General features: G+C 42.2%; 1 protein-coding gene and 1 pseudogene across 3 annotated transcripts in view; one reads left to right on the top strand and one right to left on the bottom strand.

The window, feature by feature from the left end:
• Positions 1–1,566: 1,566 nt before the first annotated feature.
• On the top strand, positions 1,567–10,358 carry LOC126948964 (MKI67 FHA domain-interacting nucleolar phosphoprotein-like; annotated as a pseudogene).
• A 587-nt stretch (positions 10,359–10,945) lies between these two features.
• The window catches only part of TCAIM (T cell activation inhibitor, mitochondrial), a 67,989-nt gene continuing 51,849 nt past the window's right edge, over positions 10,946–27,085 (bottom strand). For all 3 annotated transcript variants that reach the window (XM_050778377.1, XM_050778378.1, XM_050778379.1), the window contains 5 exons: positions 24,220–24,317; positions 23,883–23,974; positions 20,064–20,296; positions 19,326–19,457; positions 10,946–12,960 (listed from right to left, as the gene is read on the bottom strand). In XM_050778377.1, the coding sequence (XP_050634334.1) occupies positions 12,720–12,960; positions 19,326–19,457; positions 20,064–20,296; positions 23,883–23,974; positions 24,220–24,317 (796 nt within the window). In that variant the 3' untranslated portion in view covers positions 10,946–12,719. The remainder of the gene's footprint in view (positions 12,961–19,325; positions 19,458–20,063; positions 20,297–23,882; positions 23,975–24,219; positions 24,318–27,085) is intronic.

Here is a 27,085-nt window from a genome sequence, read left to right as displayed (position 1 = left end):
AAAGGATGATGCCAAGGATATATTTACTGCCATAGAAATATGCCCAAAACATAGTGACAAAAGACTATATATTATGATTCTACTTTTTAAAATGTTCAAATGCATAAAGAAGTATAAAAAACAACAAACCAGAATGTTTTGAGTGGCAACATTAAAGACTTTTCTTCATATTTTGTCTTCCAAATTATTACAAAAAGAATGTGATTTTCTTTATAATCAGGGAGAAGTATTATTTTCATTTATTTACACTTAAATTTCTTTCCTTATTTTTTCTCATATATGTATCACATGTACTCTAGAGTGCTTGAATCCCTGCCTCTTGAGGCAAATAAATCAGACCATTTCGGTCTCCATTAACTTGCCTTTTCTGGACATTTCAAATCAATGGAATTATACAATATGTGTTCTCCTGTCTGTTTTTTTTTACTTAGCTAATGTTTTTGTGGTTGGTCCATGACATATGATAGGTTTTGGTAGTTTGTTCCTTTCATTACTGAGTAGAAGTCCACCAATGGATATAGCACATTTGTCAGCAGAGAACCTTTTAAATTTCGATTTCAACTTCTTGTGGTCTAAATGAAACCCCCAGAACACAGGACTTCTAGGGAAAGCTGCTGTGCATGTCAAAATAACTACTTAGCAGAACCAGCTTTGTCATCAGGAGCCTGAAATGCTGCAGACATTTTCACCATTTTGCAACTTCCTTTTTACAAGCAACTTGTGTGCTACTACACATCAGGACTTTTGAAGCATCTGATACATCCATCGAATAAGTATGAGCATGTGTCTGAGTGGACAAGTGAAACCATCTATGCTACACTGCGTATTTTTTCCTCCCCTAGACTGGACCAGGCAATCTCTCAGCTTTCCAGAGTACGCTTTCCCCACTGACAAAGCCGAACAGTATTAAAGACCCTGCTGCCTTCCTTAGGCAGATTTGGAGGGGAGGCCCAGCAGCAAGGGTGGAGAGGAAAAGGAGAGGGGAGCTTGTGGAACAAGAAGCCCCCGGGGTCCCCGCATGGCTCCCCACCGTTGAGGATGTTGTGGATGGGGAAGTGCTGAGGGTGTCCTGAGGCAGCCTAGCATCTCCACTGGGCCCAGAAGGTCTTGACTTTGGAAGCTTACCCACGTTCCAGAAGTGTTTGAAAGCTGTTTTTGCTTTTGTTCTTTTCCTAAATAATCATTATTTGGTAGTTAGTTATTAGTCTTCCTTTGGGAGAGGGATGGAGCTTTAAAACTGAAGAACATAATTTTCATTAAAATATCAAAAATGGAAAAAAGTTACTTTGTAAACAATTTGCTCTACAAACCAAATGGTAGCTGTTGAGAATCTCAATAAAAGGTTAAATGCATTTGCTGCTGTTAGAAGAAATAAAGAAAAAAAATCAGAATAAAGAAAAAGTGCATTTGCTGGCAGTGGTACCATTAGCCTCAGGTTGGGTCACTGTGTCATCATACTGTGGTGGGGGGTATGTGTGGTGAGTATGTGTGAAACTTTTCATCTCAGGATGGATCATAATCTTAGCTGCAGTTTTCCTTCCAAACAGGGTTAAAAAGTAGGAAAACATGGGCTTGGAAGTGACAGACCTGAGTGAACCAGCCCAGCTTAAAGAAAAATCCAATAAAACTAACTTTTAATAATCCTGAGGTTGGTTTTTGAAACAATAGATACAATGATTTACTTTAAGCATCTGGTTATGATTTTGAATTAGTAATACATACTGTCTCAACCCCCTTTTTTTTTTCTTATGGAAACAGAGGTTTCACCCAGAAAACCACAAAACACTGATTTTTTTTTTTTTTAAAACAGGGTGTCACTCTGTCATGCAAGCTGCAGTGGAGTGGTGGATCTCAGCTCACTGCAGCCTCAACCTCCCACCTTAGCCTCCCAAGTAGCTGGGACCACAGGCGCCACTGCGCCCGGGTAATTTATTTTATTTTGTGTACAGATGAGGTTTTACCATGTTGCCCAGGGTGGTCTCAAACTTCTAGGCTCAAGTGGTTCACCCACTTCAGCCTCCCAAAGTGCTCTGTCTACAGGCATCAGCCACTGTGCTCAACCTGCAGTGACTTTTTAAAACATAAGTTCAAGCATCTGGTCTTAACTCCTTTAATTGGAGGTATCTCTTCTCTCATTTTTCTCATCTTTGGTGTTCCCCCAGAGTTCACTGCTGACTGGATATACAACATATATTTCAAAGTCAAGGCTGGACTGGGTGCAGTGACTCATGCCTATAATCGCAGGACTTTGGGAGTCCAAGGCAGGCAGATCGCTTGGGTCCAGGAGTCCTAGACCAGCCTGACCAACAGGGAGAAACCCTGTCTCTACAAAAAATATAAAAATTAGCCAGGTGTAGTGGTGCATGCCTGTAATCTCAGCTACTCAGGAGGCTAAGGCAGGAGAATCGCTTGAATCCAGGAGGTAGAGGTTGCGGTGAGTCGAGATCATGCCATCGCACTCCAGCCTGGGCAACAGGAGTGAAACTCCATCTCAGAAATGAAACCAAACACAAAAACTAGAACAACTTTCTTCTGGAGTAGTCTATGTGTGCCACCTACCTAACCAACTGAATGAAACCCAGATCCTTTCCTATTTCTCCCAGTTACAAGGCACTGTTACAAGGTTCAGACTATCTAGAAATAAAAGGCCGGGAAATAGCAAACGCTATGCGTTTGTGGAGTTTAAGTCTGCGGATTTTGCCAAGATAGGTGCTGAAACAATGAACAACTACCTGTTTGGTGAAAGACTCTTGGAGAGTCATTTTATGCCACCTGAAAATGTATAGAAAGAACTCTTTCAAGACTGGAATATTCCATTTAAGCAGCCATCATATCCATCAGTGAAATGTATAATTAGAATCAGCACTTACACAAAAGCTACGGAAGGAGGAGCGATTTAAAAAGAAAGAAGGATTACTCAGGAAGAAATTAGCTTAAAAAGGAATTGGTTATGATTTTCCTTCTTTGATTTTACAGAAAATGGAAAATATTTCAAAAATGAATTGTCAGATGTCTACAATAGCCCAGGTTTTATGTAAGAAGAAGAAAAAGGTTTTAGGCACTTCTGACACTCCTGAGAAGACAGTGGATATCTACGGCCCCACATTGGTTTGTACATCAACATTTTTAAAGAAACGAAAATCTGAAGTGGCTGAAATGAATGATGATGATGAAGATAATGAAATAGTTTTCAAACAGCCAATATCCTGTGTAAAAGAAGAAATACAAGAGACTCAAACACCTACACATTCACAGAAGACAAAGAAAAAGCAATCAGTGATATTCAATGTATACAGATTTCTTCTGAAAAATATTTTCATGAGAAAAATACAAAAAATTAACTGGGCAAGTTGGCTCACACCTGTAGTCCCAGCTACTCGGGAGGCAGAAGTGGATCACCTGAGCCCAGGAAGTTGAGGCTACAGTGAGCCGTGATCACGCCACTGCACTCCAGCCAAGTCAAGCCATTACATTTATCTTGACCTATTCTAGGCTGGCTTAAGTGGGATTTGTATTAAGAATACAACAGGCAACCTCACAGACATCTAAGTACAAAACTCTAAATATGACCACACCATGGAAGGCCTGCCTGGGCTGGGAGGTGATTTTCCTCTCCTGCATGCCTTCACTCTGGACTTCTGCTCCATGCTTGTGCTCTGCTCTGCAGATGAACATTCGGCACGTGCTCCAGGCTCCTCCAGCCTCTGAGGCTTTGGCTTGCCCTGACAGTACCCCTGGTCCCAGTGTTACTGGACCTTTCCATACAGATGCTCCTCTGCAAAAAATCTATTGAAAACTCTTGTGTCATTTCCAATGAGCAGGAGAGAGAATCTGATCTGCCTAGCAGTGAGGGTGGGAGTTCCCTAGTTGTCCCTGGATTTGTAGTGCTGCCCTTTCCAGAGACTCGAGGAGGGGCCAGATATCCAAAAAGAGGGTGCGGGTGGGGAATCAGTAATACAGTCTACTTCAATAAGAAAGTAGAAAGTAGAGGTGGTGGCTCATGCCTATAATCCCAGCACTTTAGGAGGCTGAAGCAGGCAGATCACTTGAGCTCAGGAGTTTGAGACCAGACTGGGCAACAGGGCAAAACCCCATCTCTACTAATAATACAAAAAGTTAGCTGGGCATGGTGGCACATACCTGTAGTCCCAGGTACTTAGGAGGCCGGGGTGGGAGCATTGCTTGAGCCCAGGAAGTAGAGGCCGCAGTGAGCTGAGATCATGATGCCACTGTACTCCAGCCTGGTCGACAGAGTGAAACCCTGTCTCAAAAGTAATCAAACAAACAAAAAGGACAAAGTGGAAGCATTTGTATGCAAGACTGAAGTCATGCTTTCCATCTATTTTTTTTCACCTTTCCTTTTTTCTAAAACACTGTATCTTAAGCTTTTCCCGATGTTATCAAGTACTCATGAGCATTATTTGAATGGTTGTATCAGAATCCATTATCTGGACTCATTGTCATTTATCCATCTGCAGTTGCTGGACATACTGCCCTTTCTGCCACACTCAGTCACCCTTCTGACTTTACACTGTGTCCAGTTATCTACTAATACACATACTGGTCATTTAGGACTTAAAGTTAAGAATAGTTATTATGGTTTCTAACACTTCAAAAAGAATGTATCTTCCTAAAAATGGTTTGGTGGTTATACTTTTAAAGCAAAATAGACAAATCGATGTTGAAATTAATGTTTTGCTTTCTTCTTGTATCTATTTTCACTTCTCTGTCATTTTGATGGAGAAAGTTTCATGTGGAAGGATTTTTATTTTAAAACAGAAATAGCATATGACATGAGAATGGGAACACTGAAAGGTTCAACTTTCTAGTTTACTAAGTTTGTCACAAAAGCTACTGACAGTTAATTATGATTGACCTGTATTGAAAGTGAATTAACATCATGTACAACTTAAGCACTATACTTTCTATCGGATATAGAAAAATAGGTGACGTGTTTGTAAAAGTATTGGGCTAGGAGTCAGGAAGCATGACTGTTAGTCCCAATTGTGCTTCTTCAACTGAGCACCCCTAGGCAATAATTCCACAGCTATTTCTTAAATACCGAATGAATTTCAGGCTTTGTAGTTGGGCTGGGAATATAGACATAGATACTGCATTCATGATTCTCCAAGGCTCCCTTCCTCACCCAGCTCACAGTGAGCTTTCTTATGCATTGTGTAAATCTGTCTCCTAACAGGCCCCTACTCTGTCTCCAACCTGCTTCCCAGAGCAGTTGTGAGGATCAAGTGAGGGAGAATATGTGTGAAAGCAAATTCTAAATGATTTTAAAATGTAATAAAACTATGATCCATGGAAAATTATTTAAAGATCCTTAGAATTTTAAATAAACAGTACATTAGGCCAGGCTCTGTGGCTCACACCTGTAATCCCAGCACTTTGGGAGGCTGAGGCGGGCAGATCAGGAGGTCAGGAGATCGAGACCATCCTGGCAAGTACGGTGAAACCCGTCTCTACTAAAAATACAAATTATTCACTGGGGGTGGTGGCGTGTGCCTGTAATTCCAGCTACTCAGCAGGCTGAAGCAGGAGAATCGCTTGAACCAAGGATTCAGAGGTTGCGGTGAGCCGAGATCAAGCCACTGCACTTCAGCCTGGTGACAGAGCGAGACTCTGTCTCAAAAAACAACAACAACAAGAACAAGAAGTACATTAACCTGAATTCTCTCTGGTTTTGATTTTAAATAGATATGAAAATTTTTCAATGGACCACTGAGATGGTTGAAAATCTTGGCTTGATTATTCTCTAAGAGAATGATACAGTGGTTTGCATGATTAATTTTCCAAAACTGCTAGCAAAAGAAATCAAAACCTTTTTTGAGTTGCTGTATAATGGAGAAACGTTTTATGTGTTCACTAACAGCTTGCCTTTGTTTGATTCCAGCTGCAGCATATCGTGAGTGATGAGATCTGTGTGGAGGTGACTGACCTTTACCTGGCAGAAAATAATAATGGGGCCACCGGAGGCCAGCTGAACACACAGAACTCAAGGAGCCTCCTGGAATCAACGTATCAGCGGAAAGCTGAGCAGTTAATGTCAGGTGAGAATTGATTTAAGGTGAGATTTGCTCAGGTAGTCAAAGAACTTGCTGGTGACAATGTAAGTTGTTAGGATTCTCTGAACCAGAAGTTAAAGCCGGGGTACTCTGACCTCGTGATTTTACTCCTGGAACTTTTTTGGGTTCCTAATGAGTTCACCAGAGAAATACAAAGTGGAAGTAACTATCTTCCTGGACAATCTACTTTGTTTCTTTCTTCCTTTAAAAAAGAAAAACAAACTAGTTATATATGAGTTTTACAATTTTGTATTCTTCTTTTTCTCTGAATATTTTTCATAGTATGCTTTGTAAATATTATTGTTAGAAAAACACTGGCACATGAAATCCATGGTCATGGTCATTATAGAAAATAGGCCTGGCACACACGGCTCACACTGGTAACCCCAGCACTCTGGGAGGCTGAGGTGGGTGAATCACTTAAGACCAGATTGAGCAACATGGCAAAACCCATCTCTGCAAAAAATGCAAGAATCCAAAAATTAGCCAGGTGTGGTGGCATGTGCCTGTAATCCCAGCTACTCAGGAGACTGAGGTGGGAGGATGGCTTAAGCCTGTGAGGTCAAGGCTACAGTGATCCCCGATCGGGTCACTGCACTCCAGCCTGGGTGACAGAGCAAGACCCTGTGTCCAAAAAATAAAAGACAAAAAAATGCAGATAACTAAAACAAGTCACCTTAGAATTCTTTCCTGAAATTACCATTGGTGACATTTCTAGACTTCTCTCTATTTTAGTATATATTTTGAAAAATGTTATACTGGACAAATGGGTTTTAACTTTTTTTTTTGAGACAGGGTCATGCTCTGTTGCACAGGCTGGAGTGCAGTGGTGAGATCATGGCTCATGCAAACTCTGCCTCCTGGGTTCAAGTAATTACTGTGCCTCAGCCCCCCTAGTAGCTGGAATTACAGGCCTGTGCCACTGCACCAGCTAATTTCTGTGTTTTTAGTAGGGCTGTGATCCCTGTGTGTCTCTGGGCCATCAGGCTCTTCCCCTCTCTAAACCTCGGTGTTCCCCTTCTAGAGAATGGGCAGAATTTTCTTCAGACAATACTTGCTCATGTGTTGGGGCCACAGAGAGGAACGGGGCATAGAGTTTCAGCAAGGAGCTGGACTTAGGCGAGAAGCAGTCAAGATCAGAGGGACAAGAGGGTCCCGTCACCTCCCCGATTTCCCAGGACCTCACTGAGTCCTCACATGCATGACAAGATCTGTCCCACCAAGTCACAGGCAAAACCCCTCAGCTCTGCCCCAGTGCAGGGCTGCAAGTAACCCATATCTCCTCTTGAGGCCTCCTGATAGGATGACTTCTGCAAGCTCATGCCATCCTAACAGGGAGAGCTGTTCCACACCCAAGTTGAGAGAGCGCTGGGTGAAATCAGTCCCAGGTACGCACAGCCTGGAGCTGCTCTCCAAGGACCCCTCAGCCACAGAAGGCACTGGTCCTCCTACAGTGCTGCCCCACCCCCACCACCGCAGCCTCCTGGGAGTGTGGTCGGGGTGCCCTCCTTCGGGCTCTGCCCTCGCACCCACTCCTACACAGCTACTCTCCCTGCCGGCTGCCCCAGACACCAGATTGGTTTGGGCCTCTGCCTCCACAGGCCCAAACTACCATCTCTTCTGCTCCCCAGAAGCTGTTCCCAGCAGACAGGCCATGTTCCCTCTTCATTCCTCAACACAGAGGGCCCATCACAACACCCTCAGCAGACAGTAGAGCTCCCCACGCATCCTCTTAAAGAGGCTTCACCATTGATGGCCACAAGCCCCACCATGACCTCCTCCCAGGGGGTGAATTTTCTTACATGTCTCCCACCACAGCAGTGACAAAATAAATCATAAAAGCAGCATCTGTTAAATTGTCAGCAACATTTCCTACTAGGATCAACTCTCGGAGTCTGCAGCGTTAGTCCATTAGATGGATCAGTGTAGGGGTTAGCAAGCGTTTTCTGTAAAGGGCCAGATGGAAACTCTTTAAGGCTCTGCAGGCCACTGAGTCTCCATCACCACATACTCAAACCCTCCCCTGTAGCAAGAAAGCAGCCCTAGACAACATGTCAGCAAATGAGCATGGCCACGTTCCCAGAAACCTTTCTTTATGGATGTGGAAGTTTGCATGTCATGTACTTCTCATGTGTCACAAGATAAGATTCTACTTTCCATGTTTTCAAACCATTTAAACATGTAAAAGCCATTCTTAGCTCATGGGTCACACAAAAACAGGCAGCAAGAAATCTCGTTTTTAGACCAGCAGCAGCTGACCCCTGGATAGAGCATTAGAGTTTGGGTGCGCGTCCCACCCCACGGCTTCCAGGAGAGGGAGTGCAGGCTGATGCCACCTCCATCCCCATCTCTCTAGGGGAGAAGGCGGAGCTGGTGCTGTATGAAGTTTGGCTGCAGATCCTGGGCCAGCACTACACCATGGCCTTGGAGGACAAAACCAGCCCTGACTTCTGGGCACTTCAGGGGCAGCTGACGAGATGGTTGAAGTGGCGGGATGAAGTGGGGAGGTCAGGGAAGAGGCCTTGGAAAGATGGGGGATGACTGGACAAGACTTTGTTAGAGCTGTGACCCTCTTCATCCTCTCCTGATCCCCCAGCTGACCCTTGTCCTCAGACCTCTACAAAACTTTGACCAAGTGGTGGTGGAGGAATCTGGTGGGTTCAGGGTGGCCCTGGGTGGCCCAGGGCTCAGACCTGGGTTCTGGGGTTGAGGGCAGGAGGCTGGAAGAGATGACCTCCCTTAGTCCCCTCAGGCTGTCCAGCCCCCTGAAGTGGGATGATCCTCCCACCAGGCTGGATCCACTGACCACGAGAGTGGGTGCCACCTTCTTCAGGGCGGTGCCAGCCCAGGTTCTCATGTGGGACTGTGTGTGCCAGGGTCTGCACATCCTGGGGGATGCAGAGGGCCTCTTGGTAGAGATGGTCATCCCAGACCTCAGTCAGTACCTCCTTCCCTCTGTAGGCCCCCTCCATCTGTCCACCTGCCTCCTCCCTTGGGCTCACTGCCTCTGCATGCCCTGATCTGAAACCTGCCTCCCCTCCTCATGGAGCCCGTGCAGATGCTCCTAGCCCCAGCTCTCTGGTCCCACAGCAACTTCTGGGCCCAGATTCTGCCTTTTCAGAAGTCTGGGAGGCAGGGCCCCCGCCTGGCCATAGCCTTCTTGGTCTGCTCTAGGCACTCCTAGCCCCAAGCTGGTATTTTAAAAAGTGATTTCTGGATATTTAGAAAGTCATCCGGTGTGAGGAGCTGGGAGGGTCCAAGGATAGAGCCCACAAGAGGAGGAAGATTGAAAAGGGGTCAGAGTGGGAGTGGGGGCTGTTGAGGGCAAGGCCCACCCCCAACCCTGACCCCCAAACCCAGCCACAATGCCAGTCAGCCTCAGGCCAGAGGGTGTGAGCAACGGGGGCCCTGGCTGCTCTACAGTGGATCAGAGCCACTGGGTGTGGGGGGTCTTCCAGGGCAGGTGTGGGGATGCCCGGGCAAGGTAAGGCAGGCTCCCAGGGCAGAGACTGAGGCTGACCCCTGCAGCCCCTGTACTGCAGCGGGGGAACACAGGGATAGGCAAGGGTCTTAACCTAGAAAGCCCCAGCAGCTCCTGTGCCCATCAGGACACCGTTGAGGCTTGGTGGTGATGGAACCCAGGAATGGTGTTTTGAACCCACGATCTGGAAGGGGAAGCCAAGGACAGTCCTGGCCCATAGGCTCCCCTATCTGCAGGCAGTGGGCAGGCCCAGTGAGGGGACCCCAAGAGCCTAGACCATGAGCTTACCTGGCCAAAGACAGCAGCCAGCACCAAGACATCAAAGAGGGTGGGTAGAAAGGTCATCACATCGGGGTTGACTGCGGCCGGCACCAGGTTCCTCTGTACTTCTGGAACACACAGGCCTCTCCTTCCTATCCCTGAAGTGCTCCTGCCCCCACCCCAGCACCCCGAAGACCAGCCTAATAGATGCACTTGTCCTGGGTCAGCCCTGCTGTCCAAGCAACTGCACATGTTTTAATTAAACTGGTTATCAGACTGCTTATGACAGGTATGAGGGTGGTCTTGGAACAGGGTGGGCACTTCATGGTTAGCCAGTTGCCAGGCCTCCCTGGATGCCTCTGTGGCTCCTGTACCTTGGCCTGTGGGTGGGAGGTTGCCAGGACCATGGTCCCCTACAGAGGAGCCTGCGGCCTTGGGGCCCATCAGTCTCCATGGGACTGATTTGATCTGCTTGGTTTGTTGCAGGGAAGCCTGGGCAGAATTCTCCAGGGCAGCAGGGGTCGGGGCGGCAGGCTCCATGAAAGAGGTCAAGTTAGCATGGGGGACACAGGGGCATCAGGTTGCTGCGACAGTGACCTAAGCTGGAGGGGGTTAACTCTGGGGACCTCTATCTGTGATATACACTTACTCCCTAGAGATGCCAAAGGTGAGCTTGCCCTTGAGATAGCCCTGGTCCCTTTTGTCCCACCTGGCCACTTCTGAAAGCCCACCACCCTCTTATTAGCTCAGGAAGGCTGCCTGGAGGTGGAGTCCTTTAAGAGAAAGGAGGAAGTAGGGCCTGGTAAGAACCTGTCCTAGGGACGCACATATGCCTTCCTGCCGTGACAGCCTGGGCAGGGGAGTGCAGGCCTGTTTCTCCCATGGGACAGGCCTGAGCTAGAGCTCAGGTCCCTTTGGAGACCACTTCTCACCCGAGACTTTGTAGAAACAGTGAGAGGGGTCTGCTCCTGTGCCAGCTTTCAGTGGTGGGACAGAATTTTCTCTTTCATGTTAGAGTGGGAGAGGAAGTCAAACAGGCATATACAAGTACCAATTTCTTCTAATTTCCTATTATACTGCAATAGTTCTAAAACTACTAACAGTTGGGTAACAAGAAAAAGAACAGTTATCTGGTTGATGTATTCTTTATTATGTAACAATTATTTCTGAGACAAAATCCAATTCAAACATATTACTGAGGATTCTATATTAGTATATTTTGGAAATGGTATAATCCAAACCTGATTTTCTAATATATTTTCTTATATAACACTTAAGGAATTTTTCACTCCCATTATTTGGCTCTGGAAAATCTTTACAGGAAACATTTGTTACACTAGAAATCAAAATTTAAGTAGAGTTGTTAGGCACAGTTAAAAGGGATGATATACACAAACTATAATAATTACAAATCAGTACTTCTTTTGAATACACATTTGAATGTAAAAGCTTTTAAAATAATCAGTGTCTTAGATAAATCTGCAAGAACTGATTTTAACATCTCCTTTACTTTCTAATGCTTTTCAGAAAAAATTCCTTTCTGATTCATTCAGCAGCAAGAGCCCAAAAATGGTGTTCCAAGCCAGGATTCACCTTGTCCTCTTCAGAAATGACCTGAAGAGCTTTTGGATTGGTTAAAAATATTGCCTGATGGAATCTTAGGGTAAACCCGAAGAGCTAAAAGCACTGAATCCAGAGATCAGGTCTCTCGGCCGTGCTGGGGACACCATCAACCACTTGGGGTTAAATTGTATTGCTATGAATGAGAGGTGACTCTGAGGGGCTTTAACCAGGCCGGGGCTAATGAAAGGGTTTCAAACATCAGTAAGAACAGGAAGATCAGGGTTGAGAAGAGTGACAAGAAATCTGGAATGGTCTGAACCATTTTACACTTGATTCTATTTCTTAGAGCTCTTTGGGAAACAGGCAAGGATTTTCCTGGATAGTGTTTGCCCATGAAACAAATGAGTCATCTCGCTAAATGATTCAAAAACATTTCCTGTTGGTTTCATACTACTAATAATTATAATATTTTAATGGATAGGAGAAATTATGGGTTTAAAATTAAATTCTCCGTTAATGCACATTTTAATAAACTGGTTATCAGACTGCTTATGACAATGTCAGTACCACATATTCAACTGCTTTTAGTCCTTCCAGTCTTTCTCTTGGGCATAACTGGTGGTTATCTAATTTTTGCTACCTATCAATCACCTGTTTTGGACATTAACTGTCAATTACTGGCTGCAAAATATGTGTGTGCATATTTACATGAGATGTAACTATACAGATGCATGTTGAATTGCAGACAAGAGTTCCATTATTTCAGAGCTATACTCTGAATGTGAGACCTTTGTATTTATACACACATACCTCTCCAGCCCAACCCAACATTCATTCATATAAAAATATATGACTATTGTAGAAGCCTTCATTTACATATCACTAAAAATATGTTCTTTCATTCTAACATCTTTTTATCTACCTTTGTCAACCAACATCATAAGACTGGGATATAAAATCTTTTTATTAGTTACTTATTTATTTCAAATTATTATTATTTTTTGAGACAGGGTCTTGTTCCGTTGCTCAGGCTGGAGGGCAATGGTGCCATCTGGGCTCACTGCAACCTTGGCCTCCTGGGCTCAAGTGATCCTATCTTAACCTCCCTAAGTAGTTGGGACCGCGAGAATAAGTCACCACGCCTGGCCTATAAAATCTTTTTAAAACACATTTCCTAGCAGAAATTAACTTTTTTTTTTTTAAAGTCTACTTTTAAAGCAGCAGTTAGAAACTTTGTTCTTATGATATGTAAATAATACTGTTATATCAAACTGTGGATTTAAATATTTTTAATTTAAGTTCCTTTCTTATCTCTTAAAAAAATAAAACAGATTTCTGTGTTACTTAATGGCTTCTCCATTCTTCCAATTCCAAGGAATACAAAGGTCTCCATCTTGCATAACAGAGTAAAAATGTGAAATGCAGAGGTGCATCCCATGTAGGTAAGGCAGTGATTGTTCTAGAAGTCTCTTACAACAATCCACCATTTGTGTACTAGAAATGCTGGGCTCTTTATATAACTTCTCCAAAGAAAATTTCTTTGTTGATGCCTGTATCAATTCATTTTCAATAACCTTTAACCTATTATATAGAAAATAAAAATATTGTCATAAGCTATAACCAAATAAAAGAACACATAATGTAAATATATTCTTACATATTGGGGCCATAACTCACAACACCGAAAATGCCACCCACAAAGGCCAAATTATACGTTTGGAAGACATGCCAATAGCCATCATGTGTTAAATCTTTTGAGTTTCTGTCACATGGATCTCTGAAAGTATTTGGTAACGTTTTTAGCAGTAAAGGGCTAAAAATAACATAAAATTTTAAAAGCTCTTATATTGCCTTACCTAGCAGCTGTTAGTGACTGAAGGAAGCAGAAAACGAAGACTATAAAACCCCTAGTTTTAGGACCCACCTAAAGTTTAACCCTTGGGCAGTAATGCTGTCTAAAGATTTCCCAGATAAAAGCAGACTCACGGAAAACCAGGACCCTGAGGAGGACAGGTTCTCTTCACTCTTCCTCTCCTACCTCACCAGTCCTCTGTCTGTTCCCTCCCCTCTGCCTGGGGTTACAACTCTCTTATTCCATCAGGAGCTTCAGTTCAGGTCTACAAAGTATACAACTCTAGGCAGAACTCAGTGTCTCAAATACTTTCTCCCACAGGTGGCAAGTGCTTAGGGATATGGTGTTTTGATAAGTGGATTCAATGCGCTACATCTAGACCAACACATGAGTTACTCAGCAAGCCCATTTAACAACATGAATAAAGGAAAACTGCCATGGTCGTGTCCCTGAGCCAGTCTATTTAAAATACTTCATTGGTTTAAAATGTCTAAATATCTTACATTTAATTACCCTTAAACTCTGCATAGAAAAGTAGGTACTATAAAATTTCCATAAACTAGACAGTAAAAAACAGAAATGGTCATAGCAGTTAGTTATCCTGGCCTATAATACTGATCACTTTCTCAAGTGCTGTTTGCTTTTTCTGTAAGATTACTCTCCTACACAGTGCTGCTTAGAGATTCAAGCAGACAGACAGCAGTCAGGGCTGATGGTGCTGAAAATGTTTCACAGCTGGGCCTGCTTCTAATCTCTCCAGGATTAGACAGAAAGAACCCTTAAACTTCTATCAATAGGAGGGGATGAGTAACTTTTTCTGTAAAGGTATTTTTCACTTGTCAAGAAAAGATACTAACAACGATGCTTAGAAATGAGAAGCCTTGCAGTGTGACCATGTTACTGCATAGTTCTCCAACAATATATCTTTAAAATCTGGGCAAGACTCTCATTCTCATTCCTTTTAGAAGCTTACAGTCTCATCCTAGGGTTTCCCAGACCCATGGGTCACAAGCTTTATACAGGAGAACCCATCAGTTCTTCTGAGGTGCAATCTTAGAAAAGCATTGAGAAGGCAGCCCTTGTTAAGGTTCCCCAAGGCTGTCCCCTCAACAGGAAAATAACATGTACAAGCCTTTCCTCATCCTTGGGTGCCTCTACAGTCAGCAGGAAATTTTTTTTTTTTTTTTTCCTGAGATGGAGTCTTACTCTGTTGCCCAGGCTGGAGTGCAGTGGCGTGATCCTGGCTCACTGTAACCTCTGCTTCCCAGGTTCAAGCGATTATCCTGTCTCAGCCTCCCAAGTAGCTGGGATTACATGCATGCACCACCACGCCCGGCTATTTTTTGTATTTTTAGTAGAGGCAGGGTTTTGCCATGTTGGCCAGGCTGGTCTTGAACTCCTGACCTTAGGTGATCCACCCCGCTCAGCCTCCCAAAGTGCTGGAATTACAGGTGTGAGCCACCGTGCCTGGCCTTGAGATAGGGTCTCGCTGTTGCCCAGGCTGGAGTATCAGTGTCGTGACCATGGTTCACTGCAGCCTTGACCACCCAGGCTTAGGCAAACCTCCTGCCTCAGCTTCCCAAGTAGCTGAGACTACAGGTGCACACCACCATACCCAGCTAATTTTTAAATTTTTTGTAGAGATGAGGTCTCACCATGTAGCCCAGGCTGGTCTTGAACTCCTGGGCTCAAGTGATCCTCCTGCCTTAGCCTGCCAAAGTGCTGGGATTATAAGTGTGAGCCACCATGCCCAGCCTTTAGTCACTGTTTCTACTACATGCATCAGAACTACTTAAACATTCCTCTATTACTGTACATTTTGATTGTTTCCAACTTATCTAAGTGATTTTAAAATTTGAAATATGGCCGGGCGCGGTGGCTCAAGCCTGTAATCCCAGCACTTTGGGAGGCCGAGGCAGGGCGGATCACGAGGTCAGGAGATCGAGACCATCCTGGCTAACACGGTGAAACCCCGTCTCTACTAAAAATACAAAAAACTAGCCGGGCGCGGTGGCGGGCGCCTGTAGTCCCAGCTACTCGGGAGGCTGAGGCAGGAGAATGGCGTAAACCCGGGAGGCGGAGCTTGCAGTGAGCTGAGATCCGGCCACTGCACTCCAGCCTGGGAGCTTGCAGTGAGCTGAGATCCGGCCACTGCACTCCAGCCTGGGTGACAGAGCAAGACTCCGTCTCAAAAAAAAAAAAAAATTTGAAATATATGATACAGAGTAAAAGGAAACATCTGAGTGGGTTACTACAAAAACATAAGTGGGGAATGCCCCTGCTAGGGAGAGCTGGCTGATCCTCAGGCGCAGTTTACTCTGGGTTGTTACCACCCTACAGAAGAACTGCGAACTAGGCTATCACCAGCCTCTAAAGGACTGGGGGCTCCACAGGCAGCAAACACTGTCTACATGCCAGCCAGGCAGTGCCAAGAGACAGGACCAACCAGTCATACAGTTTTGGGTTGTACATACCAGCTTAGAAGAGTGTGCGCTTCCCCCCCCTCTTTTTTTTTTTAACTGTTCAGCAAGCTGAGGGTCCTGCACAGCTGCTACTCTGAGGACCCTGTGAGCATGGGTGGCCTCTGGCTCCTTTTCTTTTGAACTAGAACAACTGAGAGCTTTAACTCTTTTTTATTAGGTTGGTGTAAAAGGAATTGCAGTTTTTGCCATTTTTTTTTAATGGCAAAAAACTGCAATTCCTTTTGCATGAACCTAATAAAATAAACTATGTTTCCACTTAAGAATCTACCTTATAAGTTAAAAAGTATCTGAAAACCACTCTCTAGGAACATGCTTCATGGAAGGAAAGAAGTTAGTCTGCATCACTGCTCTGCGAATATAATGAAGGTGTCTTACTAGGGCAGGGACAGCAGAGCAAAGGAAGGAAAGACAGCAAAGGCGAGGAGAGGCTCCTGGGCCCAGAGTCAGGGGCACAAGGATGATGACTGAGCAGGAAGGAAGGCTGGGACTAGCAGCAAGTGCTTCCTCTCCTTGGGGGCTAAGTATAGGGATGAGAACTCTGGGGCCCAGAGCCAGAAAAAGGCTAAGGAAGCAGGTGAAAGGTCAACGGGTATTTCCTGAAGGCCCCCTGTGTGCCAGGCACCCATCCCAGTTGGTACTGGAGGGAGCAAAATAGACTGAAGTCTGCCCTCAGCGAGCTTACCTTCTTTTGGGAAGGAGAGAGAGAGAAAACACATTAATAAGGAAACAGCAAATTTGTTGAGGTGGATGGAGAAAGGCAGGCCGGCTGAGGTGGAGAGGAGAGTGCAGCAGAGGGTGGGGGCTCCATGCTGCAAGTTGTGTGGCCAGAGAAGGTGGAATGTGAGCAGGGCCTGAGGAAGCTGCAATTTCTGAGGAAGGAGGACCTCAGGCTGGGGGAAAGCACACAGGCCCAGGAGCGGACACATGTCAAGAGTGCTCGAGGAGGATAAAAAGGCTGGAGCAGAACGAGTGAGAGGAGAGTCCCAGGAGCTGAGCTGAGACAAGCAAGGGAGTGGGCAGAGGGTCTGTGGGCACTGGGCAGAGGAGTGACAGCTCTGACTAGGTTCCCACTGCTGCTCTGATGAGAGTCCACCGCGGGTTGGGGAGGTGCTGAGTGTGGAAGCCTGAAGACCAGACAAGAGGCCATCACAAAATGATGGAGGCTCAGACCAGGTGCAGCAGGAAAGGAAAAGAGAAGAGGTGAGTTTCTTTCCGGGTCTGCTCTGAAGGTGGACTGGGGTAGGGAGTGAGACAGGGGAGAGGAATCAAGATGACTCGCTGGTTTTTATTCGCCTGAGCAACTGGTAGGACGGAACATTCACAAATTGACCTATTTGAATGTTTTTCTTTTTACTTTGCTTTCTCACAATGTAATAGCATTACTCGAAAGCTATAAAATGGTCATAGAGAAAAAGAGAAAAAGCAGCTGATAGGTTATAGCAAACAAAATCATCAGTCCTAATGATTAACAGTTGGCTAGAATTGCTCTTGAGGGTTAAAGCAGACGTAAAATTGAGAAAAGAAATAGCACTAACAAATACTTAACAGCCAATCAAGAGGTAGGGTGTGATAGGATCTGGCCTACTGAGTTGTCATCAGTTCTATAAGGAAAACAAAAGAGATGCTGCTCCTTCATTTATTTTATACATAAAATGATCTCGTTGTCTCTTGCTAAAAGAATGGCTTCCATGGTTAGTTGCCATCCCTTCTATTTATTTATTTTTCTGAGACAGAGTCTCGCTCTGTCCCCCAGGCTGGAGTGCAATGGTGTGATCTTGGCTCACTGCAACCTCTGCCTCCCGGGTTCAAGTGATTCTCCTGCTTCAGCCTCCTGAGTAGCTGGGATTACAGGTGTGCACCACCACGCCTGGCTAATTTTCATATTTTTAGTAGAGATAGGGTTTCACCTCAAGTGATCTGCCCACCTCGGCCTCCCAAAGTTCTGAGATTACAGGTGTGAGCCACCAAACCTAGCCTCTCTCTATATTTAAAATTCCTGGCTTTTAAAATGAGCACTTTGTGGAAACTGAACCTCAAATGAACAGTGAGGCAGGAGAACTGCTTCCACTGGCACCCTGCTAAACAACCAGGTCCCATTACCCTGTCCTCCTCTCTTCTTGAAACTTCCCTCCATGGACATGTGGAATGGCATTCTCTCCAGCTTCCATCCTGTTCCCTGCCGTTGCCTTCCCTTGTCTGCTATGCTCCCAGGTGTCAGCTTTGGCTTTTCCCACTGGATTGTGCTGCAGCTACCACTGGCAAATTTATAGCACTCACATCTCCTACTAGAAACAATTCCAGGAGGCAGAGATCATGTCTAAGTCTTTCTATCAATGGCATTGATCTCAGCTTTGGGCACATAACAGTCATAGTAAATGATGGCTAAGTAAATGACCTCATTTCTTCATAGGTGATACATAAAACAATATCAAGCAATATCTTACCACCTACAAAACAGGAAACTGTTGGCTATAATAGGACTCCTTCAAAGATACAAACAACATAAAAACAACACTGCTTAGGAACTAAAATGATACATTGTTTTTTTTTTTGAGAAAGGATTTCATTATGTCACCCAGGCTGGAGTGCAGGGGTGCGATCACAGCTCACTGCAGCCTTGGCCACCGAGGCTCAATCAATCCTCCCACCTCAGCCTCCTGAGTAGCTGGGACACAAGCAAGTACCACCATGCCTGGCTAATTTTTTTTTTCCCCACCATATTGCCCAGGGTTTCACCATGTTGCCTAGCCTGGTCTTGAACTCCTGGGCTCAAGTGATCTCCTTGCCTTGGCCTCCTAAAGTGCTGGGATTACAGGCTTGAGCCACTGTGCCCGGCCTAAAATGATTTTTTAAGGTTTCTTCTCAACTTAATTAAAATGCAGATAAAGTTTTCTTTATATCAACAGTTAAAAGGTTTATTATTTTTCTTTCTCTCTCTCTGTCATCTAGGCTGGAGTGCAGTGGCGTGATCTCGGCTCACTGCAAACTCCGCCTCCTGGGTTCAAGCTATTCTCCTGTCTTGGCCTCCTGAGTAGCTGGGACTAGAGGTGACCGCCACAACACCTGGATAGTTTTTGTATTTTTAGTAGAGACGGGGTTTCACCATGTTGGCCAGGCTGGTCTCAAACTCCTGACCTCACAAGTGATCTGCCTGCCTCAGCCTCCCAAAGTGCTGGGATTACAGGCGTGAGCCACTGTGCCCGGCTTAAGATGTTTTTTTTAAGGTTTCTTCTCAACTTAATTAAGATACAGATGAAGTTCTTTTTATATTAACAGTTTGAAATCTTTTAAGCAATATTCTTGTTAATCAAGAAATAATCAATATTTTTGCTTGTTGTCAGTCTTTTCCATCTGGAAAATTCCTTGCTGATATTCTTATTTTTCATTCTGCTCCTGAATTGACTTTTATATTAAGAAGCTGAACTTCTCAAACTGAGGTCCATGGTGGTAACATAATTTAGGTAGGGAATAAATAAATATGGAATATCTACAAATTAGTCAATTTCCTAAGCTTCATACTGTTTCCAGGTCCCATATTTATGAGTTCCAAATATCTGAAGTTTTCAGTTAGACTGAATGATCTGACTTTACAGAGGACTGGCAGTACTTACTCTTCCTTTCTTTTCATGTTCTCTCTTGCCTGCTGAGCTTTGGTGAGAATAAACCACTGGAGATTTGCTGGATCACAGAGTGTTGGAATATTAAAATGCCCGAGTTCATGCAAGCTTGGAGCATATCTGTCACTGCAATAAAATATACATTAAAGGAAAAACCACTGACCCTCTCCTCTCCCCGACCAGAGAAAATGTTTGATTAGTCCTCAGGAAAATAATAAAAAAAAAATCATCAAGAAAAGCCACCTCAAAAGTGCAGCAACTTAAAGCTTTGCTGCCCCCAAAGACACACTTCTTCAGGATCACGACCTACTTGCAAGCCCTCTGACCTTCCTTATCTGTTACATGCAAGGGGTGACCTGCTGCACAGTGAGGTTGTCAGAGCTAAAGACAGAATGCATATAAGTACCCAACACAGTGCTCGGCAAACAGTGTATACACCACAAATGTTGGCTACTGATTTACTATTAGTTTAATCTTATAATGTTTTCCATTGGATTGACTTTGCCCAGTAAATCTGCTCAGCAATATATTCAAAGAATGTTCTAGACATTAAATTCTTCAATCCTCCCATGCTGGCTTTTCTAGAGTGTAGAAGAGAGTTGCTAACACAAGTAGTGGCATTTTCTTCTTTAATTCTTAAGAACTACCCATTGAAATACAAAACAATTTAATGCATTTACACACACAACCCACCTAGACGAACGAAGTAATCCTTCTATCTTAGATATTTACCTGTTAAGGATCATTTGTAAACCACGCAAACTTCGAGGGTGAAATGGTATCCTACTTTTCAACAGTCTATTATAAAACACATCAAGAAGAGAGTAATATTCTTCAAGTGTCAATACTGGCTGTAATTCTTCAATATAAACAACTTGTATGCCACCTAAAAGATAGCTTATTTGGTCTTCTAAAATCATCAGCCTCCTCTGAAGGTCAAAATAACTCGGCAATCTTTCAAAAAGCTACAGTGTTAACAAAGGGAAAGAAACAATTAGCTTTATGTTACTATAATTTAATTTTAGAATTCCAATAAATGGCATTAAGACATTTTTAACAAGAAAATGATTTTCATTGAAGGAAAGTTCAAGTAAGAGATAAAAAAAAAAAACCTTAATTGAATTCTGGAAATATTAATATTCAAAACAAGCCACTGTAAATCTTTGGGATTTTTAGATGGGAATTTGTAAAGTTCCAAAAAAAAATATGCTCCAAATAAAAGTAAGTCCTAATCCTAAGCACTATTATTTAAATATTTAGGTAAGAATCTTTAATTAGTTTAGAATTATTAAATGGTACAATAAAGGTTTTAGAAATAAAGTGTATGTATTTCAACTCAGTCTATTCCTTCAAAATTTACTTTAAAGTAACTAAACTCAATTAAGTGCAATAAATATGATTGTGCACCTACCATATACGTAAGCACTGAGTTGGGCACTTGAAGGGTACAGATTGTAAGAGTTTGTCTCTGTTTGGTTGGCACTCACAGTTGGGGTACAAGGAAACAAAAATCCGAATTTAGCATACTAAATGCCAAATCAGGGTGAGTGGATACAGAGGAGGTTCAGGCAAAGGTTTCTAAGGGAGTCTAATTCGATCAATCTTAAACATGAAGTAAGATTTAGAAATGGCACATGAATGTAAGGGCTGTTTTGGGGGAAGGAAAAAGAGCATGTGCAAATATGGAACCATGAAAAGGAGCAACATGTTTGGAAACAATAAGGAGTTTGGTATGGCTGGCATGTGACCTGCTGCGAGGGAAAGGAAAGAGCAAGGCTCAAGGGGGATGTAGGGGCTGGGTCAGGGAAGGACCACTAAGGACTTAAGATTTTCTATTAAAAGCCAGGGTCTTTTAGAAGAGTTGGAAGGCATTAAAAACTCTGCTATAATAAAAGCAATAGCTGCACAAAAATTCTACAAATTATTTATAATCTACTTTTAACATCTTGTGGAAAATAATTTTACTCCCTATTTTTCAATTTTTCTATGGGTTACTCATGTATATATGGTAACTACATTTTAAAAACTTTTTGTTTTGACATAATTCTAGATTCATATACCTTTAACTTAACAGTACATCTTATACAATTATTGGTATAATATTACAACCAGGAAATTGACATTGATACAATTCATTAATCTTACTCAGAGGTCATTAGTTTTACTTGCATGCATTTGTGTATTTTTCATATGTGTATTTACTTTATTATATGTGTATGGAGCCATGTGACACTGCTACAGTCAAAACACACAGGAATTCCATCATAGGGATCCCGTTTATAGCACTGACACCTCTGCTCCCCTCTCTCTACTTCCTGGCAACCACGAATCTTTTCTTCCTTTCTATCATTTTATTATTCCAAGGATGTTATATAAATAGAATCAAACAGTTTGTAACCTTTTGAGACTGACTTTTTCACTCAGCACAATGCCCTTAAGATCCATCCAATTGCTGCATGTATCAATAGCTCACTCCTTTTCATTGCTGAGTAAAATCCTATGGTAGGGATGTACAAGTTTGTTTAGCTATTCACACACTGAAGAACATTCATTTTTTTCCTAGTTTTTGGCTATTATAAACATTCATGTACAGGTATTTGTGTGAACATAATTTTTCATTTCTCTGCTGTAAATACCTGAGGGTGACTGCTGGGTCATGTTTAGTTTTGTAAGAAACCATTATAGTCTTTTTCCAGAATGCCTGTACCATTTTACATTCCCATCAGCAATGCATGAATGACCTATTTTTTCTGCATTCTCACCAGCATGTAACTATTTTTCATTTTAGCCACCCTGGTAAGTGTGTAGTGATAATGCACTGTGGTTCGTTCTATCTATCTATCTATCTATCTATCTATCTATCTATCTATCTATCTCCCTCCCTCCCTCCCTCCCTCCCTCCCTACCTATCTAATCTATCTTTCTATCTTTCTATTTATTTTGAGACAGAGTCTCGCTGTGTTGCCCAGGCTGGAGTGCAGTGGCACAATCTCGGCTCACTGCAACTTCCGCCTCCCGGGTTCAAGTGATTCTCCTGCCTCAGCCTCCCAAGTAGCTGGGACTATAGGCGCCTGCCACCATGCCCAGCTAATTTTTTTTTTTTTTTAAATTTTTAGTAGAGACGGGGTTTCACTGTGTTTACCAGGTTGGTCTTGAACTCCTGACCTCGTGATCTACCTGTCTTGGCCTCCCAAAGCACTGGGATTACAGGCGTGAGCCACAGTGCCCGGCCAATGAATATGTTTTTATGTGCTTACATGTCATCTGTACATTCTCTTTGGTGACATGTCATTTCATGTCACCGTTTTTGGTTGCATTGGTTTTTTTAGTAGCCCTTTTTAGTGGGTTTTTTTATTTTTTTTTTTTTTACTGCTGAAGTTTGAGAGTTTTAGATTGCCCTTTTTTAGTTGGTTTTTTCTTTTCCTGCTGAAATTTGAGAGTTTTGAAATATATTCTAGATATAATGTCTTTGTCAGATATGTGGTTTGCAAGTATTTTCTACCAAATAAATATTTGATTTGAACAGACGCTTCACTAAAGAAGATATGTGGATGACAAATAAGCACATGAAAAGATGCTCACCATTATTTATTATTAGAGAAATGCAAATTAAACATTGAATGAGATTGTACCACAGAGCTATTAGACTGACTAAAATTAAAAAGATGACCATAGTTAAGTGTTGGCAGTTTTTTAAAAAGTTAAAATACTCTACCATATGATCCAGCCATTCTATTTTAGGTATTTACCCAAGAGAAAGGAAATATATGTCCATATATTTGTACACAAATGTTCATAGCAGTTTTATTTGTAATAGTCACAAAGTGATACGACCCTATGTCCATCAACAGGTGAATGAATAAACAAACTGTGGTATATTTATACAATGAAATAGTACATAGTAATAAAAAGGAATAAACTTTCAATACATGCAACAGCATGGATGAATCTCAAAATGAGACAGTGAAAGAAACCAGACACAAAAGTTTGCAAGCCCTATGATTCCACTTACATAAAACTCCAAAACTAAGCTATAGTGACAGAAAGCAGACCAGTGGTTGCTTGGAGAGGGGGTGGTGGGATAGGAGGGAGTGTTTACAAAGGGCCATATGCTCACATATATGCCCAGGTGTTGGATACATTTGCTATCTTGACTGTGATAATGGCTTCATGGGCATACATACATGTCAAAATACCAAACAACACACAAGAAACATGTGCAGTTTATTAAATGTCAGTTATACCTCAATAAATCTGTTAAGAACAGGTAAAACTAAACAACAGAATATAGGCTTTCAGGCTGTGCTTCAGAAAAGAATGCAGTATTACCAGACAAAAACTGCCTTAAAAATCAGTCTTCCTTCTTAAGTATGTTAAGTATATGATATTTCAGCATGTGATATGAAAACAGCTGACACTATGATTAAGAACATTAAAAAACAAAAACAAAAACAGAACAAAATTTTTTTTTGGTTCATTAACATTATAGCATTGTTGGAAATGAAAGTATATGAATGACAAGAAGTTTTTAATTTTAAGGCTCTTTCTTACTTTTGTCCAGTGATGATGGACATCCATTGTTCCTAGCATCACATGGCCCACTGCACTCATGCCAGAACGGTCTGTAAATATGATTGTACACCCTGATGATAAAACACAAAACCTTTGGTCATGGTCGAGGTGCTTCATTCTTTCTGCATTGTGCCAATAGTGTATAAACTCAGGATTAAATTCAGTAGAAGCTTAAAGGCTAATTTTATGCCACTGCTTTATTCAAAGAAGAGATTTAAAAGTTCAGCTATGATGAAGTTACTTGGTTTTTCCATTAAAATTTATAGATGTACATAGCAGCTAGGTGATTTTTTAAAAGAAAATGGAAAATGTTTACCTTTTGCTTTTTTAAGTGTTTCCAAATTCTGCTGTGCTAAGCGGCTTAAACTATGCAGCTGGCTACAGCGGTGGGCGATGCCCCAGCTCCTCTGCCACCTAGGCCAACAGAGCACACAAGCATGTTAATAAGTGGCACCCCGAAGAAGGAGCAAGCACTCACCACAACTACTGGAGTCCTTGGGAAGCCAATGAGTCTCTTTCTGAAGCAGGCACATCACATGTTTTGATTGATCATATGTTTCTAAGCTAGCTAATTTTTAAAGAAGCAACCACATGGAAAATGAATTGTTTACCAGAGGGCAGAAATATTACTACTATGCTCAGGTATCCACAGATTTAAAATAAGCAAATACATGATGTTTCTATTTAAAAATAAGATGATGAAATGGGAAAACTTTGAAAAAAGTATTTTTCTTTTTCACATTATTATAATGATGATGGTTTTGTTTTAGATTCAAGTTCCAACTAGGAATTCCAGTTAGGCTTATCAGGTTCTCTTTTCTGTTTTGAGATAGGGTCTCACTCGGTTGCCCAGGCGGGAGTGCAGTGGTGCAGTCATGGCTCACTGCAGCCTTGACCTCCTCTGCTCAAGAGATCCTCCTACCTCAGCCTCATGAGTAGCTGGGACTAAAGGCATGTGCCACCACGGCTGGCTACTTCAAAAATTTTTTTTGTAGAGACAGGGTTTCACCATGTTGCTCAGGCTGGTCTTGAACACTTGGGCTCAAGTGATCCACCAGCCTCGGCCTCCCAGAGTGTTGGGATTACAGGCGTGAGCCACCGTACCTGACCTCAGGTTCTTTTTATCTCATTCTAGAGAAAGTGATTTTGATGAAATCATGTATATCTGCTCATTTCATAAATTTCATCAATTAATATTAAACCCCAGTGACACATGGAACCTGACATTGACACGATGTCAGAGGCCCTGCTGTGTAACTGTGAAGAGCACTGGTCTTCAGAAAACCCACCTTGGAGTTCTAATTCTGTGGTTTACTAGCTCTGTGACCTTGAACAAGCTGCTTTTAGCCTTCCTAAGGTTTTCACTTGCATGCATGCAAAGTGAGGATGTTTCCTGCTATACAGGTAGTAGACATCAAATGAGGTAATGTGTGTGAAGGAGTCCAGGCATTCAAAACAGGCTCTTAAGAAACACAGGTTCTTCTTTTATCCTAATACTGATTCTGATGAATGTCATTTCTGATAAAATGAAAACTTGTTTAAAAAATTGTTTTTTTCTTTAAACTACAATTTAAAAAGTAAAATATAATTTCAAAGAATATTAATTTTTGATTATTTGACATTAAAAAATTTAAGTGACAAAGGTAGTAAATGCTGTTTTCGTTAAAAATGGTGTTCTATATAGGCTGTTTAGAATGAAAAACAATGTCATTAGTTAATGTTTCTGTTTGCTGGAGTTTTGGCTAACTTTTTTTAGCAAGTAAAGAAGCCCTCATGCCCATAGTCCTCAAATGTTATGGTCTCAGGGACCCTTTTATACTCTTAAAAATTGAAAACTCCAAAGAGCTTTAGCTTATGTGGGGGATATATATATATATATATATATATATATATATATATTTTTTTTTTTTTTTTTTTTTTTTTTTTTTTTTTTGAGACAGAGTCTTGCTGTGTCGCCCAGGCTGCAGTACAGTGGTGTGCTCTTGGTTCACCGCAACCTTCATCTTCCGGGTTCAAGCAATTCTCCTGCCTCAGCCGCCTGAGTAGCTGGGATTACAGGCATGCACCACCAGGCCTGGCTAATTTTTGTATTTTTAGTAGAGACGGGGTTTCACCATGTTGGTCAGGCTGGTCTCGAACTCCTGACCTTGTCATCTGCCTGCCTTGGCCTCCCAAAGTGCTGGGATTACAGGCGTGAGCCACCGTACCCGGCCAGGTTATATCTATTGACATTTACCATAATATAAATTAAAGCTGAGAAATTTCTCCATAATACTGTAAAATAATATTTATTTCTTTTTTTTTGTTTAAGAAATCCTTTCATTTTCCTCAGTCTGCTTTGACAGATCTTTTAAAATTTCTATTAGAAAAAGTTATTTGCATGCACATTAATTTATTTACCTTATAAACTTTTAAAAATGATCTTACTATTTTTAGTTAGAAAAGTTTATGCTAATAGACTATGGAATGGGAAGAACCCCCTATAATAAAGTTTAATCTGAAAATGATTAGTGTGATGATAAAATAACAGATATATGCATACATTCAAACATTTCACACATGGAAGTCTAAAAGAATGCTTTTGAAATTCTGAATTATCTTATGATGATTTGATTATACAAGAACAGAACATGTAAATACTATCTGTACTCTGTAAACACAGGAAAAAAGGTGTTTTTATGGTACCCAAATAGTCATTTGTTTTAATATAAGAAAAAAAAGTCCTAATAATGAGAATTGAAAACAACAAAACAGGCTATAGCAAAAAGTAACAAAGATGTTTAAACATGAAGACTAGATGACAATTTTTCTGAGTTCTAGTGATGGGAAGTCCAATGACTGAATGACCTGACTCCTCCTTTCCCCTTCCTTAGAGTTTTAAGAACTGTTAAATCTATTCCGCAATAAATTTCAGCATGGATCTTTATATAACTGCAATTTTCAAGTTTATGAAAACTTACTTAAAAAGTTCCGCGATATAATATAGAACCAAGAATACAACATCCATTTTCTCCCTCCCCTCCTCTTTTTAAACTCAAATACTAATCTTTTAAAACACTTATTATTATTTAGAGATGGGGTCTCGCTATGTTGCCCAGGTTGGTCTCAAACTCCTGGCCTCAAGTGATTCTCCTGCCTTGACCTCCCAAAGTGCTGGAAGTATGAGTCACTGTGCCTGGCCT

Source organism: Macaca thibetana, chromosome 2 (genome assembly GCF_024542745.1).
Source record: "Macaca thibetana thibetana isolate TM-01 chromosome 2, ASM2454274v1, whole genome shotgun sequence".
NCBI classification, from domain to species: domain Eukaryota; kingdom Metazoa; phylum Chordata; class Mammalia; order Primates; family Cercopithecidae; genus Macaca; species Macaca thibetana.
This window is presented reverse-complemented; position numbering and strand designations above follow the sequence as displayed.